This window comes from Acanthaster planci, linkage group LG12, assembly GCF_054643075.1.
Source record: "Acanthaster planci isolate LZ-2023a linkage group LG12, COTS_SCS, whole genome shotgun sequence".
Lineage (NCBI taxonomy): Eukaryota > Metazoa > Echinodermata > Asteroidea > Valvatida > Acanthasteridae > Acanthaster > Acanthaster planci.
The window spans coordinates 733158-750428 of record NC_141788.1 but is presented as its reverse complement, the minus strand read 5'-3'; the positions used below and the strand labels follow the sequence as shown (position 1 = coordinate 750428).

General features: G+C 38.5%; 1 protein-coding gene across 3 annotated transcripts; it reads left to right on the top strand.

Annotated features, from left to right (window-relative positions):
• Positions 1–467: 467 nt before the first annotated feature.
• On the top strand, positions 468–15534 carry LOC110982784 (mpv17-like protein 2). 3 transcript variants are annotated; one of them, XM_022241452.2, is made up of 4 exons: positions 468–864; positions 2855–3016; positions 4656–4732; positions 7979–11283. In XM_022241452.2, the coding sequence occupies exons 1-4, from the start codon at positions 627–629 to the stop codon at positions 8117–8119; spliced, it is 618 nt and encodes a 205-aa protein (XP_022097144.1). In that variant the 5' UTR covers positions 468–626; the 3' UTR covers positions 8120–11283. The 3 variants fall into 3 exon arrangements, with proteins under 3 accessions (XP_022097144.1, XP_022097145.1, XP_087000552.1); XM_022241453.2 differs by lacking the exon at positions 7979–11283 and adding an exon at positions 14272–15534 and having other exon boundaries at positions 476–864; XM_087144426.1 differs by lacking the exon at positions 7979–11283 and adding an exon at positions 6378–7324 and having other exon boundaries at positions 476–864.
• The last annotated feature ends 1737 nt before the right edge of the window (positions 15535–17271 follow it).

The window sequence follows — 17271 nt, the reverse complement described above, 5'->3', positions numbered from 1 at the left end:
ATTGTGTCAGTATGGCCCAGGATCATCTCTGTAGATTCAGGGGCACCCATCTGGGGGCAAAGCAGACAAAAATGGGATTGAAAATTAGTCAGAAGAGCCCCTGGAAGGTGAGGGATGTCATTTGAAAAATGGCCGCTGGGAGGGCTTGGCAACATTCACTTTTTGGGGGGTGAGTTTGTTTTGGGCGGATAATTAAAAAATTCATTGGTTAACCTACTAAAAATTGAAAATCAAATGAAATCTGAAGGACCAAACAACACATTGATTTTTGTTTGAGAGGCCTCAGGGACTTCAGTTGCCTGCCATGGGGCTCCAAACTTGGTTGATTTTACACTATTTTCGATGGAGCTTGAATTAGTTCAGTGCACCCTCAGAGTATTCGTGGATACGCCCTCAACGTTACCTAGTGTCTTTTAGTCTGGCTCCTGATTATGTGTTGATAATTACGTTGCATTCTAACAATACAAATAGGAAAATATACTTCCCAGAAAGCCACGTTGAAGGCGGTGAAAGCAGACAACTGTACGAACGAAATTGAGTCGAAAAAATCAGCCGTTATCTAACAGTCTTATTGTAAATGGCATTATGTTTCTGCCAACGTGAGAGATCACAAGAAGAAATTCATCATGATTGGGGCAATTCGGACCCTCACCAAGCGGATGTTTTCCCCGAAATATCTGTTACTTACAAACACGGTTTCCAGCGGCGTGTTGCTGTCGCTAGGTGATGTACTACAGCAAGTTAACGAACGCAGAATAGCCAAAAAGAAATTACTGTTAAAAGTATCAGCTTCAGGGAGTATGGACCATATAGGACAAGTTGATGGACAAGAAACACTACCTACTTTTAACTGGATTAGGACTGGTAAGTAAGATTGGGCAGAAGAGTTGCATAACTGAACATGCTGAACTGACATGACTGAAACGTGAAAATAGAGCCTACCCAATAAGCCATTTTGAAGTTTTGATCGCGCATGTGCCATCCAGCCTTGACAACCCCTTTTTTGGATAAAACAAACCGGACCATTCCATAGCAACGCACGTTTTGCAGTGGGTAGTAATTAAGTTTTTTTAATTTCCGTTCTGATTCACATCGGATTGCAAAAGAAAAAGGACGCTCTACTGTGTGCCTTGGATATATACAACAGGTGACCTCATAATCTCCTCAATTTTTTTAAAATTCATGTCACTGCGGAAAGTTGAAAATAACTCGATTAAAAACTTGTACATCGTTTGTACTCGTAGGCCTATGCCCAGACCATACCGTAACACTGCACTGTAGGCCTATGTACATAGGCCTAGGCTCATAATTAAGATCCTTTGTCCTTTAAAGAGTATTCGTTGGGCCCTGTTTACGGGTAAAATGTGTTACAAAATACGCACGAGAAAATTTCAGTGGCAGTAACCTTACAATTGTACATGTGACATTGTGGACCAGAACACGCAAGCTGATCCATTTGGAAATATCTTACAAAAGTCCCACTTTTGTCCAAGCCGTGATCCAAGCAAAACTCACTTTGTGGGTTGTTAAAAAACTTTATCAAAGGTTAGACAAAGATCAGCACGAAAAGCTGAAAATTTGGTTTAATTAGGTCCTTACAGTTCAACTACTTCGCACAGCTGATCGATCTTCGTGTAAGCTTCTGCACAACTCCCATGCACGAAACGCCTGCTGGCTATGCCATGTGGGTTTTGTTTATCCAAATTCAATCCCAGAATTCCTTGCGTGCCCAAAACATCGAAATGGCTTATCACTCCTCCCTATGTCATGAATCTTACTTTCCACTTTGCAGCTGGCAATGGGGATAGGGAGTCATATGTCATGTGTGTGTGCTGATCCATCCATCACTACTTATCTGTGTATCCATTCCCCTGTCCGAGCTACTTGGGACTAGGACTACATTTAATTTCAGTTGTTTTTGATCTTCCCCATTTGATTTACCTGATTTATGTCGCAGGTAAGAATTGGAGGACTTTTAAAAAGGGAAAATGGTGCCCTCTTTCTCCTCTCCCCATGGGGGTTCTTGTACCAGGGGAAAGTATTACCGAGTACAATGTGAAGTCAGTGTGGGCAGGTGGGAGGGACATGTGCATGTAGAAAAAGTTTGAAATTTTTGGCACGTTAGTTGCTACATGTTGATCTGTAGATATGCATAGAGTGGAGTTGAATATGAGATTTTATTTGCATAGCCAGTGAGATGCAATTCATGTAGGCAACTTTTTTTAAGTCATGGTTTCAAAATCTGTATGTACTGTAGGCCTATGCGCACTTCATAAAAGTTCTTTTAGTATTGAAACCTTCTTTGAGAGACATTTGGGATAAAAGTGTCAGCAAATCAGTTTAACTGTATTTATGATTACTTTGAGGATACCCCCCCCAAGATGTTAAAATGTGCTGGAGCATACTCAATCTTTCAGAAGATGCCAGATTTGCAGTAATAGCACAATTGCCCCTGTATCTTGTTGCACTGTCGTAAATTCATGTTGAACTTTCCTGAAGCAGCAGGACACTCCAATTGAAACCAGTTGTGTTGGCAATCATCATCGACAAACCCTGGAAGCAGAAGGAATAATAGCCCATTCATAATCACCATTTCTGACCAAGGCATGCGACACTCCTAGTGATTGCATAGTGGATGTTAAATGAAGTCAGTTCATAATTAATTAATGAATTGTGTGCACAGGACCAAAGGAGATGAAAAACCTGAATATTAAGAACACGTTTATGCCGTAGGACTTTTATGGCATCCCCTCTGTTCTGAAAATTTTTTTACAATAAACCTAAGTTCATTTTGACTGTGACCGGTCTTCAAAACTTCAGACGTCTTTTTACATAATTCTTTTTTGTATTGCAGGTAGAATGTTGACAATAGGAATTTTTCTTGGGCCACTCAACCACTATTGGTACTTGGCCCTGGATAAGTTCCTTCCTGGTGTAAAAGGAAGAACAGTAGCCAAGAAGATTCTTCTAGATGAGCTCATAGCATCGCCAGTCATGACCTCCACTTTTTTTGTCGGTAAGTTGATTTCAGTCAGGATGAAGAACTTTTTCATGCCATATAGTGAGCACTGTAATTGAGTCAGGGGTTAAATTGTCTTGGAGGTTCATTGCTGAAAATAGTGCTTGGCCAGTTTTGTTGCTAGAAACATTATCATCTGAGGATCGGTGACGACATGCAGTAATAGACATTATGTGACAAATCTTTGGCTGGTAACCTGTCTGTAGTGAGCAAGGCTTTTTTACCTGTATGCTGAACAACGCATTACATGCAAGCTGTTCTGTGGAAGTGTCCTCGTGAGTCTAAGGCCAAAAGAGACAAGAACTAGACTACAAGTTGAAGCAGACGTTAACTTGAATACAAAATACATGTGTTGGCCCAAGTCCTTGCTTGATTTGCCTTGTCTGGCTGGTTTTGTTGATAAAGTGATCCTTCTGTTTACAATTTTTTGAAATTTTAAACATGTGATGGGCATATATTGCAAGACTCAAACCTTGGATAAGTTTCAGCAATAATTATATGTAATCAATTATAGTTTGACCAACATTGCCCATGATTTGGACCATCAACTGTAGTTTATCATTTTGGAACCATGCCCTGGGGTGTGGGGTACCATGCCCCGGGGTGGGGTCATACCGCTGGTGATCAATGGCCAATGTAATTTAGAACAGACGGGACCAAACATGAAAATGTACTCGGTTCAAGATGTCATTGATCATTGTACACCACGGGAGTTGCAACAAACGACAGTACAAGATGTCATTGATCATTGTACACCATGAGAGTTGCAACAAACGACAGTACAAGATGTCATTGATCATTGTGCACCACGAGAGTTGCAACAAACGACAGTACAAGATGTCATTGATCATTGTGCACCACGAGAGTTGCAACAAACGACAGTACAAGATGTCATTGATCATTGTACACCATGAGAGTTGCAACAAACGACAGTACAAGATGTCATTGATCATTGTACACCATGAGAGTTGCAACAAACGACAGTACAAGATGTCATTGATCATTGTACACCATGAGAGTTGCAACAAACGACAGTACAAGATGTCATTGATCATTGTACACCATGAGAGTTGCAACAAACGACAGTACAAGATGTCATTGATCATTGTGCACCACGAGAGTTGCAACAAACGACAAAGTCAACTGCATTTAATGGCAAAATCTTACCAAATACACGTACTGTAGTTGAACTTGGGTGATCCAAGCATAACTCAGCTGCTTGTAATCTCTGTAAAAGCAATTGTGTGCACCCGGACTTGCCCATTGTGTAGTTTTTGTAACTTTCTTTACAGCCTGCCGGTATTGAGATGAAGTGAGCTCGTGTTGGCATGCCAGATAATGTTATATACATGTATGCAAGGTTCAAATAAAAGACACTTACATGTGATTACGAAATGATCCACCAATATTTGTACAAAATATTTCAATGCAAAAGTGTGACTTCAAATCAGTACGTGGTTTTTCATATGATTATACTTCTTGTATCCTGCGATTTCTTAATTTGTGAAGGGTTTTGTACAAAATCATGTACGTGGACATGTATCCATGCATCACTTGTTTCTAAATTAGGTTAATATTATAAATCTATTTATAATAAAATTCAAAAGTGACTCTTTGATATCTTTGATTTATTCAGGGATGGGATTACTGGAAGGAAAGACTCTAGCAGACAGTATTGATGTCTTAAAGAAGAAATTCCTAACTGTTTACATGGTAAGTATAAACCATGGCTGATCGGGTTTTTTGGATGTGAAATTAGCCATAACATACCTGTACATGTGCTGCATGATCAGCATCGCTGGTTTTATCTTCTAACTCATTTCAGTCAAACTTTGCCAGATTTTGAATTGCTAAGCCAGAGTGGTTGTGGAATATATCCAAATGATTTGGAACTATTTCAGGATGTGTTAAGTCACTTCAAATTGACATTAACTCTTCAAAGTGATTGCTGTACATGTACATACATGTTACAAGCACATTAAACATGTATCATTTTCATGATGAAAATCACAATCTGACCTTCGTTTGTTGTACTTTGTGTTTTTTTTCTCGTTATGGTATGCGCATGAGTGTTTTTTTTTGCTTGATTGCAAAAATGCTTCATGTCTACCAGTAAAAATGCTTCATGTCTACCAGTACAGACCTACATGCACATGCATATTTGCTTCTTTGACATGTTTGAATGCTTGATAAAATAATTTCAAAAATTCAATGCAGAGAGTGCAAATGAGTATTAACGGTCTAGCATTGATTAGAGTTGTTTTTCCGAAATGTTTATTATTTACTCTTAAAATTATACATTATTTTGTTTTGATTTTAACAAGAAAACAATCAAAATCGTCAAATCAGACAAGTTGGTTTTGTAATTGAAAACAGCTGTGTTTGTTTAACCAATTAAAACAAGCAAACGTTTATGTTTTTGCTGGTTACCATGAAATATGTTAATCCGGTGCTGGGATGGATATCCAGTTTAGGTGATGAGGCCATGTAATGTTTTTCCAACACCAATTAGTGTTCTATTACTTAACGCCTTCCTCATTCCCCCAATATGGAAAAGTCTAATTAATTTACCCTGCATCTGTTTCAAAAGCCTGCGCAATTACAGTACAAAGTCCATGCATGGTCATTGAGCTGTGAATAGACATAGCTCATGTGCTGTTTGCAGTCACTGTGAACGCGTAACTACATGTATATGTATGACATGCAACATATCCCCTCAGACTGGTGGGTGTTGATTACTACGCCAAACAAACCATGGTGAAATGATCCACCCGTTGCTATCGAACGAAGCAACATCCATGGATGAGTGGTGTTACATTGACTTGTGTGTTGAAAACAAGGAACTGTTTGTCACGTGAAGTTTTCCGGAAATCCATTCTCATGTGGCTTGTCATGCTTGTGTGTCGTTTTTTTGTTTATTTAGGTTTTTATCAGTTTTAAGTTGTGAGTCGTTTCATTTGACGGTTACATTGTAGCCATGCATGTGATTACTGTAAGTGTTTTTCTTTTTAAGTGTGAGATTATACACCCAAACTATACATGTGGCATAACATCAAAGATTGAATGTTAGTGTTAGTGTTATGTTATGAAATGTTAGTGATCAATCCCATTTTTTATCTTTAAAACTACTGAATCAATCAGTAATAGACTTATATTAATATTATGCTGTTGAACATCGTAGCCGTTTCATTGGGTGAATGATTTTGATAACGTCAAGGAAGGAACCAAGAAAGAATATGGCTGCCTGTCAAACAAAATGCTCAATTCACCTGAGTCAGCTTCACAGTGACACAGATTGCACTTTTTTGTCACCATTGTTTACTTAACTCACCTAATGCATTGATATGTATACCTGCAGGTTCGTAGCTTAAACACATTTGGTAGAAACCACGCGGTGTTGTCCTCTTCTTGAGCGGAGGAAACGGGGTGAAGATAACATCAATCATTTCCTTTATCTAGCCAGCAAATTCAGCGTACTTTCCTTGGAGTACGTTATATTAGAGTTAATCCTCAATCAGAATTAGTCTCATACCTTAACGACACTGTGTAGCATTCTTGAGCTGCTCCATTCTCTCGGTGAATTCCTCTTTGCAATACTGCAGACGAAGGTCTACATGTGTATCTATGCATTGATTTAGGTTAGATTTTTGGATTTACCATTTTATATGTAGCCACAGCAACCTACATGGAGTTTATAGCCACAGTTGACTGTAGTTCGAAACCAAAGACCTACATATACCTCTACAAAGCTGGATGTAGACGATGTGTTGCATACTGAACGAGCTTTTTCACAAAGTCATGAAAAATTGCACATTGTAAACCTACATGTAACACCGAAAAAAGTTGGTCCATCAAAATTGAGAAATCTAGTTCGATTCACATATCTTCACCTTGGGGTAATGTTTGACATAACAAAAGACCCTTAAAGCCTCGTCTATTGTGTCATTTGCACAAATGAAACGTTTTTCGTCACATAGAATTAACTGTAAACTTCCGATTTAGCTGTATTATTTGTAATTTAAAATTGTGAGTTTTCTGTTCATGGAGTTTGCGTGCAAGCTATATTGTGATATTTACCGTTTTAGTTGCCTCGAGTCAAGCTGTGTGAGCCAAAGTAGTTTTCAACCATTGCTACGTTGCTGATACGTTTTATAATAGCTATGTGGTGTGTTTTAAGCCTGACACACAGTGCTTTTTTATGGTTGTGTGCATGCAAAAACTTGGAAACTTCATCAGTTTCTGTTCACTTTGGTATCTTTTGGATGTGCCTGTCTCATTTTGCCTTTAAAGGGTAGCTGCAATCAATGTGTTTTTGTGCTACTGAGTATTTATACACATGTGTATTTGTGAGCAAAACTGTGATGTCATCCAGGAAGAAGCCTGAATGTTACATTGGTTTGTACACAAAAAGTCCTCCATTTTTGTAGATTTTCCTGGACTAAATTTTGTCCTTTTCGCTGATTCATTGTTGTTTTATGTGCATGCAATAACTGAGAACCAACCCCTTAATCAGAAATGTTTCCAGTACGTAAACTCTGCTTTCACAATTTTAATAGAAAAACTGTGCAATAAACTCTGTCTTCCCTGGATGACATCACAGTAACAGCGCCCTCAGGTGTGCAATTATCAGTGCAATAAACCAAATGGGAGTGTAAAATGTGACCATACATGTACACTGAAGAAGAGTACAAAGTTGCAGGAAATTTTTTTTTTCTAAGAAAAATTAATTGCGGCTACTCTTTAACAAGTCACTCCCCAACATTTTTTCCCCATTTCACTGCCGAATCGCCATCATTGATGGGTTTTCATTCCTCAATACATCCATGCTCCGCCAGCTTCTAAAATGTACCTCATTGTGTGCACGTGTATCTGTGCTACGTCTTATTACCGGTGCCCGTCTTTACCATTCCCATCGTGCTATTTCCCTCCCCTGTTCTGTCTTGCCCCTCCCCCCTTTAGATCGACTGGTGCGTCTGGCCAGCGTGCCAAGCCATCAATTTTGCCTTCGTGCCAATGCATCTGCGAGTCCTCTACGTCAATGCAGTCACGCTCGTCTGGGACACCTTCTTATCCTTCATAATCCACACTTACCAGACTTGACGATGATTTCTTCCTACCGTCCACCTATCTAGAAATTTTCAAATGGTGAAAAAATATTTCTTATTCGTACAGAAAATTTTATACGCGTAATTATGGAAATCAGCGTTTTAGCAAAGCTTCAGAATTAATATATATTTCAGAGAATATAAATCAAAATTGGATGTGTAAATAAGTGTTTTTTGTCTAAGTATGGCAGCATGAAGATATGAGTTGGTCTCCCAAATACGGGTGTTCTAGCAAATCTGTACATGTATATGTACTTTGACTTCGGGAGCTAAAAATCGCCATCAAACACTCCTGGGTGGCGCTTTTTAAAATTTATAGAGAAAAGCAGTTTAGTCAGAATTTGATATGATCATTGTTATTTCAAAGATTTTTAACCTAACTGATTTTAACTGAGCTGCCATTCTAAAATTGGTATTGGCATATAGCATTGGTAATATCACAAAAGTTGGAATGCTAAATGATCCCAAACAGTAGAACAACATGCTGCTGTTTCCGAGAAAGCAACCAATCTTGTGCTTTTTTTGGAACCATGGTTGGGAGACCCTGATTGGAAAATACATCTGCGTTAAAATGCCACATCCGTTAACGGGTGTTACTTTTTGTGTGGCGCTGTAGACGTAGAAATGTGAATTAACAGGATATATTAAAATCTTTAAAAAAGCAATGCCGTCTGTATTTGCCAACGCATGACAAACTGAAAGAAGAAGAAAATAAGTGTAAAGATAATTTGGTTCAGGTCAAAGTTAATCTTTTAAGTTACTGCATATTGTCCAAAACGTCAAGTACCCTCCGGTTCTTTTCAGAACCACACATACTTAGAGATATTCTTGCATGGTGGAACCGCAAACCTCTGGAACTTACTTGCTACCTCAAAAGCTTCAAAGCTCATCCAAAGTTAGTCTTATGGAAACAATCCTTCACCGGAAATATCGCCGTTGAATTCCCCCACCCCCCGGTAGCATGCATGTAATTATTAAACTTATTAAACTCGAGTTTACTGCAGTGACATCACTACTCGATGGGGGTTTGCCGATGAATTCACAGCCTTTTATTGTTGGAAGAGGCTCATAACTCCAAGGTAAATTTACGGACTTCAACACCTGTTAATATTTGCGCTACACGCAGGCTGACTCCGGATGTGCGTTGTCCGCGCTCACTCACAAATACCACGTAGACCTGTAGTCTTTGCCTGTTCTTGCACGACCAGTGGCAGTGGTTCGGTTATCGGTAATGGCCACCATTAGTAGATATGTCACTGTTTTTCTGTGTTGTCCTTTGCCATATCCGACACCAAACTTACCTTCCTTGCCTACCCATCTTTTAATGAAGGGACGTAGAAGAGAACAGCAATAATGAAATCACTAACAGCTAAATGGAATGTCTATGAAATCCACTGATGAACTCCTATTTCTTTCTTTTTGAGAGTGAACTAAAGGCATGTACTGTCCTCAACTTTTCCCGCCCGACTGCACAACGTACCCCAGCCGAAGATTCCATATGAAGCTCAATGTAATTTAACCGGTTACTCAACAAAAATAATTTTGCATCATGATTAAAAGGATCTCTGGAAATACACTGCAAAAAATTATTTAACCAAATTAATCGGCAAGAGATAAAGCCGAGAGTAGGGACAATTTGGTTATTGCAGGTAGCGAGGTTGGCCCTCAATGTAAATGCCATCCATGGCATGTTTCAACAAACGTGGCTGAAACATGCGGTCGATGGGATTTACTTGTCCCTCAGTTCATCACGACACATGTTGGTCAATGGGCGAAATAGATTCAGTTAGGAAGACAATGTAAATATGATCGACCCCTTGGCAATTACAAGGCACAATCTACGACTCCATGTACATGTACGGAACGCGAGTGATTGATTTCGAATCAATTTTCGCTTCCTCAATTACTGTCACTGCACAAGAACAGTCGTTGAGAATAATGCCGTACCCTATTTGCCAATTTTATAGGTTGCCATTGTTCATGTATTTTACGTGTGGATTTTAAAGGTCATTTATGATGACCATATTAATGCCGCACATTTATACACAAGTTGATTTAGTACAAAAATGAATTCAAGGTCAGTACAAACGCTGACTGAGTTCTTGATCAGATATAGGAAAGTTTGCCTGAAGCTGATAATGCTTAAAGAGTCGTTATGCGTCGTAGTACAACATGAGGGTAAAGCAATTTGAATACCGTACATACTTACATGTAATTTGTCGGGGATATAATTTGTGACCTACTGTTTTCTGTTAAGTTCTTCACAAAGGCCGCTCATTGATGAATTCGCGCGGAGCTTTTGAACAGGTAGGGGGTCTATTGACTGCTGGTTGGAAGCTTTTTTTAAGTAGCAGGAATTTGCAATTAGTTCACAGTCTTCCATTCATGACTGTACTTGATAATTTTAATAATCAACATCCAGAGACACGCTACGTAGTATAATCGCAGCGCTTACAAATAATCCATGAGTAATAATGAAATGTGATTAACGACCATAAAAATATTCATTAATGTTGAAGTAGGTACTTCTTGATTTAGCTTTCTGTTTTGCTCCAGGAAATAAGATTTTTAAAAAGGGAGAAACTGCGTTGCTACAGTGACTCTGAAGGTTCTGTGTGAAGCAAAGAATATTGAAACTGTCAATCTGAATCCGTAAATTATGCAAACATTCAGCCTATTAACCGAAACATTTATTTTTGATCCACGATGAAATCTTCCTCTAATAGAACCCAATAAACTTTTTTTGTGATTTACTGCGGATTCTCTCATACCAAAGCACTAATGGTAAAACAGTGATTGTCACCTCAAAAAGAGTTCAGTTTTATGCTGAATATTTAGCTAATCAGTGAAATATATGTGTATTTAAAATTAGTTAAATATGAAATATTTCAAAGGTTTGACTCCAGTCGTAGAATTTTTTAACAATTTTTATTTTAATGTTTTAGTGATATTGTCCATGATCCATTTTGAATGCAATTTCCAGAATAAAATATTCAAATGGTGCTGTTCCTTAAAAATGTATAAAATCATGCACATGTATAATTGATCGTTATTTAATATTAATGTGTCTATCTTAAATTATAGTTGTGTATGGTAATCAGCGATCAATGTGTGTGTATTTGCATAGAGTATAGAAATACATGACATTTGTTTACATAAGATTTTCTTCAGTGTTGATGACATTGTGTGAGCGCAGGTGGTACTGAGAGCGTCGGGTCAGGTGCAGTACATTTTGACCAAATCAAAGGTAAACAGATGTACGCGCTGCTGGTTTTTGTTCTGATGTATTTTACTTGATTGTCTGTGCCAGTATGCGTGTTGTTGAAGCTTCTTTCCCAATAAAATGGCAGTTTTGCTAACGGAGAGAAATTGATGGTGTAAAAGCATTTATGCTTGTACACCTCTTCACATGTTATTGAGATTCTTGGTGGTATTGCATATGCACTTAGCTCCATACATCGTAAATGTGACAGCATTGAAAGATTTCTTTGCTGTTCCAACAATTTTCTATTCTGTTTTTGATTCTTACGGGTGGTCATTGTATTAAGCTTATTGCTTACTTAGAGTAAATTATACCCCGAAATTTATTTTATAGGTGCAAGTAAGAGGCCGATGTATTGTACATCGGGCCATTTAAAATCTATGGTGTGAAAGGCTTTCATAATGAAGCGTCACATGATTATGCGGGCATGTAGTCATCAATTTTTGAAAAATAATTGCTTCGGATTGACGAGAGTTTTTTTGTTTATGTTTAAATTACTACCGTATTTTAATTAATTTTACTGGAGATACAGTTGCGACATCGCTACAAAATGGCAGCAGTAGGCTAGACTACCAATGTAAATACGTCACGCGCACATTTATGTGTGTGTAATTAAATAAGGCTTTTAGTATTAGGACCAGCGTGTGAACCAACACGCGTGCACTATCGTCCAAAATGTCGTCACACTTTGGTACTCTTTAGCATTTGATGTTTTTTTTCAATTTTACATCTTTATGTGTTTCAGTGGATTGACTTTTTAAAAATGTTGACAGTAATGTGTCGCCCTTCAGTTTCCACTGCCACCCAGCCCAACAAACTGGAACCATGCCCTCATGTTACATCACCTTACAGTATTTTATACTACAACTAATATTAAAAGTTAATGGATTAAGGTTTTTGGCGCCTTGCATAAACGTTACCAAAACTATAAGGCTGTTGACCTTAGGTTGAATAAAAGACTGAATTCACGACATTTCATTTCTGTTGTATATTTGGAGTCTGAAACAAAAAATTCTTGCTGGTGTATTTTTTTCGAAATTGCATAATAGGCCTACGTATATATTGGCAAGCATAATGTGGCTAGTTTTGTGGTGAATTCTTCCTGACTTGAATATTTTACCTTCGAAAATTCTCTATTAATGGTCATACTGTCTGCGATTTGAGTTACAATGAAACAAAAGGAAGAAAGTGTTTTTGAAGTGATTTTTCTGAAATAAATCTCTCCATATAATGCACGTGAAGAACCATGTACACGTTAATATATTTTGGCAGCTGAGCATTGGCAGATTTTATTGTATAATAATGTTCCGACTATACCTATCATGACGTATAATTTTTGTGTGAACCAAAAATACTGAAAACTGGCTTGGTTTTCTGTCTTTAGGGTTGCATCACAGATGTACAGATATATTGAAAAAGATTAATATTTATGTTGCTGTGGGCGTATATTTTGTATATTGTTAGAATAATTTAAACAACCGCAGTTTAGGCATGGCATATAGACAACCGTGTTTAAAATGTTATATAAGGTTGTTCAAATGTTAAGTATTATTTTTAACTTCATTGATTTTGACATGTTCCCCATCTGGATGTGTAAATTTTCTTCAACATTAGTTAACATTTTAACTAAGGTTATTACTATGCTCTGCTGAAACAGCGGTTGCTTAAATTGTTTTTGACCGCGTATAGAATTCTTTATCATTTCAATCAGTTCTGAGTTTTACATTTGGATTTGTTTTGGTTTGCTGTTTTTCAATTGTTTGTGTGTAATAAAATACCAGTAATATCCAAGGAAACCAATAAGATCAGTGTGTGGTAATGTTGAAAGTCAACACACAAGTCAATTGCATTCACTGTCCATAGATAGTATGCAAGAACAAATACCTGAAGTTAATGCGGTACCAAAATGCAAATGTTTTGAACGTGTGGAACTACTGGGCCATTTGGGCACATCAGCGCTGCCTTAGCATTAAAAAGGTGTCAAAAAACCAATTAGAAAGGTGCATTAAAAGTGTCGTGTAGTAGCACACGGTCGACGGCCAAATGCTATGAGTTGTTGCTTCGAAGAAGCAGCCACCTTTTACCTTTTTGGGGAGTCCTTATAATGAATATAATGTGGCGCTTGAAAGGGCGAAATTTTTTCACAGACGTAAAAGAAGCATATAGACCTTTTCCAGTGACGTCACGATCGTGCTGGACCTATGATGTGTTGTGATGGTAATGAGTGCTTAGCGTTGTGATGGTAATCTACCTATTCAAGATAAACTAGTCAAGCATGCAGCGTTCGCACGTGCGCTTGCACGTGGTTGAAGCTGCCCGTAGGAATATATACGATCATTGTGGCCAAGGCGGTCCACACGTGGTGGTATTGTTTACATTTAGTCACGTGGGTGAAAAGGTCTATAGGGTTATCAAGGACGTCCGCTGCCTTAATTGATTCATGTATGCTATTGGTGCACATTTGTGAAGTGCGCACAGAAGTTTTCACCCATCTTGTGATGCAAACAACTTCCCGCGAGTGCTTCATGAAGTTGTCGGGCAACTTGGAGAAATAACCCCATAGTACCTTGCGCTCCGTTCCGGTGTTTATGAGCGGATGTCTAGCTGTGTGTAGTGACATACTTATCTTTATGTTCCACAGTATTGATAAAAATATAAATAAATTGAAGTCAGTACAATGTACATCTTATGGCAGTTCAACAGGGGACTTTTGGACTTCAGTGCCTGCGGGCATACTAATGGTACCGTTCGTCACGAATCAACCCAGAGCTAATCATTGGCCCTTCCTGAAACTTGCCGCAAATGGCAGAAGACTGCACCGCCCTCATTGGATGATGTTTTCAGACGATAGCAAAGTGACGACTGTGTATGTCTTTAATTTTCAGGTGGACATTGCAGTGTGGCCCCCAGTTCAGGCCATCAATTTCTTTCTTGTTCCACCTCAGCTGCGAGTAATCTATGTCAACGTCTTCATTCTCCTTTGGGATGTCTTTCTGTCGTTTATGAATCACAACTGAAGTCAAGTCTTCCGTAGATGGCGTGACACGTTGATGCTAAGAGCTCAGGAAACCACACCCCTTATTAAGCATTCTGAACGTCCCAGTGGTACCCGTGTACATATATTAAATACCAATGGACCATCCTACATGGTTTCCAAAATTATTTGGCCAAATTTTCCACGGCCTCTTACACTGCAGCTTACGTCTCTGAAATAATATCGGTGCTGTGTTGATTTTATTGCACATAAGTTAAAAAAAACATTTTGAACTGTGAAAGAACGGGATTTGATGCATGTCATCTAATCAAATCGAGACAGTCTTTGTGTCGATGACTGTGGCGATCTTTTCTGTCTGATGGAAAAAAATCGGTCCACTCTTTAGACTTAAAACCCAGGTAGCTCTGACAGGAGTTCAACAAGGCCCATAGATTTCAATAATTTTTAACACCGTGAATTATGAAGAATCATGTGCATAGGTTGTTTAGGTATATACATAGGAAGAAATCTTTCGCCCAGAGAAATGCTAATGTGTTTATTGACGTTCACTGGTATATTCGTTCTTGATAAGTTATAGAAACGAAATGATCCACGGATTCTGCTACAGAATACACTGTCGCTTTTACAAGGGACCTATACATGTACCTGTAATGTGGCTCGGTTAAAATATGATAGAACGATCGTTCTTGTAGTTTTCTAGTGTAGTTTCACTACTGTGACCTAATTCTCTTAGTTGAGGAAGGTGATTTCATGCTTTTTCAATTTTTCTGATTAAATCTTTTCATATACAGCTCCAAACTTCGATTCTAACAAACAAGGCATTTCATACAAACAAAGCATTTCTGATAATAGTAATAATAAATTTATACAATAACATTAATATCTCAAGTATTGGTTATGGAGAAGAGATTGGCTAACCTTAGAGCTATACAAGTATCTAGTTATACAATTCAGCAGCAAGATTGAGTTGGAGCTTAATAATGGTGAGTTGGGGATAATTTCTAATTATATCTGTAAATTATCTGATGCAGTTTTAATAACAACTGGAACAATGTAGCCAATGATAAGCGAATCCTTATCACAATGAAAGGAAAGCGGGCAATAAATTTGTCGATGCCGAATCGATTGTGACTTTTTATAGCTTTCGAGCTGACGCCGTAGATGTGACTGTTGGAATTTTTTACCCTTAAAGTAATCTGAAATGCATGATAGGTCGGACGATATATGAGGTTTGTTTTGTTCCAGAGGGGAAAAAATCAGCCTGTAATCAACCAGAAGGCTGAGGCAGTTAACGTTTACAACTGAGAAACGCTTGTTTATTTTGTGTCAAGCACTTAGCACATACTGCTACAACCTGTGATCCTCGACACAGTGTCGGAATGATATGGCGCACATTCCGACTTTGAACACTTCCGCCCGACTGGAATGCTTGGTGACAATTCGATTGCCCATTAACAGCCACACTGTTAAGGGTTTCATCTATCATGCTCAAGCCCAATGAGAATCGCTTGTTAACGGTCAGGACTGGTAACATTTTGTTTTTACACCTCGTTGGTAGAACGCGCTGCATTTTATGGAAGGCTGTCTAGTCTGTGTGATATTTACCGTATTTGTTTTAGCCCTTTCAAGGAACTCAAGCCTGTCTATGTAAAACCAAGCAACGTCATCTAGTGCAAAGAAGTTTTTTTCTCTCCTCAAACCTCTTTGGACAAGTAATGTAAGGTGTTGCTTTTGGCGAGATCGAGGGCACGGAAGCCATTTCATCCATCGCCAATAAAATGAGAAATGTCTGTATTGACCCGGCTGTCAGAAACTTACTAACTGCACGGGTATTCATACGCAACAACCAACGGTTTAATTCCAACACTGTGTATACGATTAGTATTACCAAAGGCATGACATTTGAGAAACACGACCATCGTTGTAGCCTTATTACAAGATGAGAAATGGCATTTTTGTTTTGTTTTAAAGTTATCTCCGTCTTTGGGAAAGGTAAAGCTGTGAATGTGGCGAATATAGGAAATTGAATAACTAATGTAAACCTGGAAGAAGTCGTTTTCTTCGTCAATTTCATTAACATGTGTCTTTAGTTCCGGTCAATTTACTCAGTAGTCAATCACTTTCAGGAAAGGTATAGAAATGTTTGGTAATTTACTTCCATCAGTGAATAGTTTCCTCATGTAGGGCTATTGGACATTTCACTAATCTTCGATTTCACTGACAGACGAATTCGCCTTGACCTCGACAGAGGCTTTAGGCAAACAATTCTTCAAAATAAAGTGCAAGTCCCATTGGCATGTATTCAGTTCTGGAGCTTTCAGATTCAAGGTTAGATTGCAATTATATTGCAGTTGTCAAAGCAATGGCTATTGATAAGTGGCTGTCTTGTTTCGAGGTATTTCTGAAATCTTTGTTGCAGTTTTCTCAATACCCTGAAGCACCCGTCTGGTAGATCAAGGTTCACAATGCATAATGGACTACAGAACATGCATTGCTTGTTGTAGAGTTCTTCGTGATATTTGACTGTGCATTTATTTCTCAGTTGCGTTGAGGGACGTTTTCACCATTGCCAATCACAGTAAAGAGGAAAAGGCTTCGTTCGTCATCTTTTTGTGACGCCAAGTCGTCGTGTCGTGTAACTTAAAGAGAAATCACTTGACAAGAGTTCGTTAATAAGCCAATGAAGTTTAGCCAAAAGCCAATGAGGAACGGGCGATAGTGGCAGGATTTTCACAAATACCTGTTTCTTAAGAATCTGCTGCTGAATCTATCTACAATTAATCACAAGGACAGCCCTTGGGATGGTATCCGGATTGAAAACCTTAATTGTCTTTGATTGGGCAGGACCTCTGCGTCCTATGGTTGTGTAGATTAGGAATGTGTGATTGGT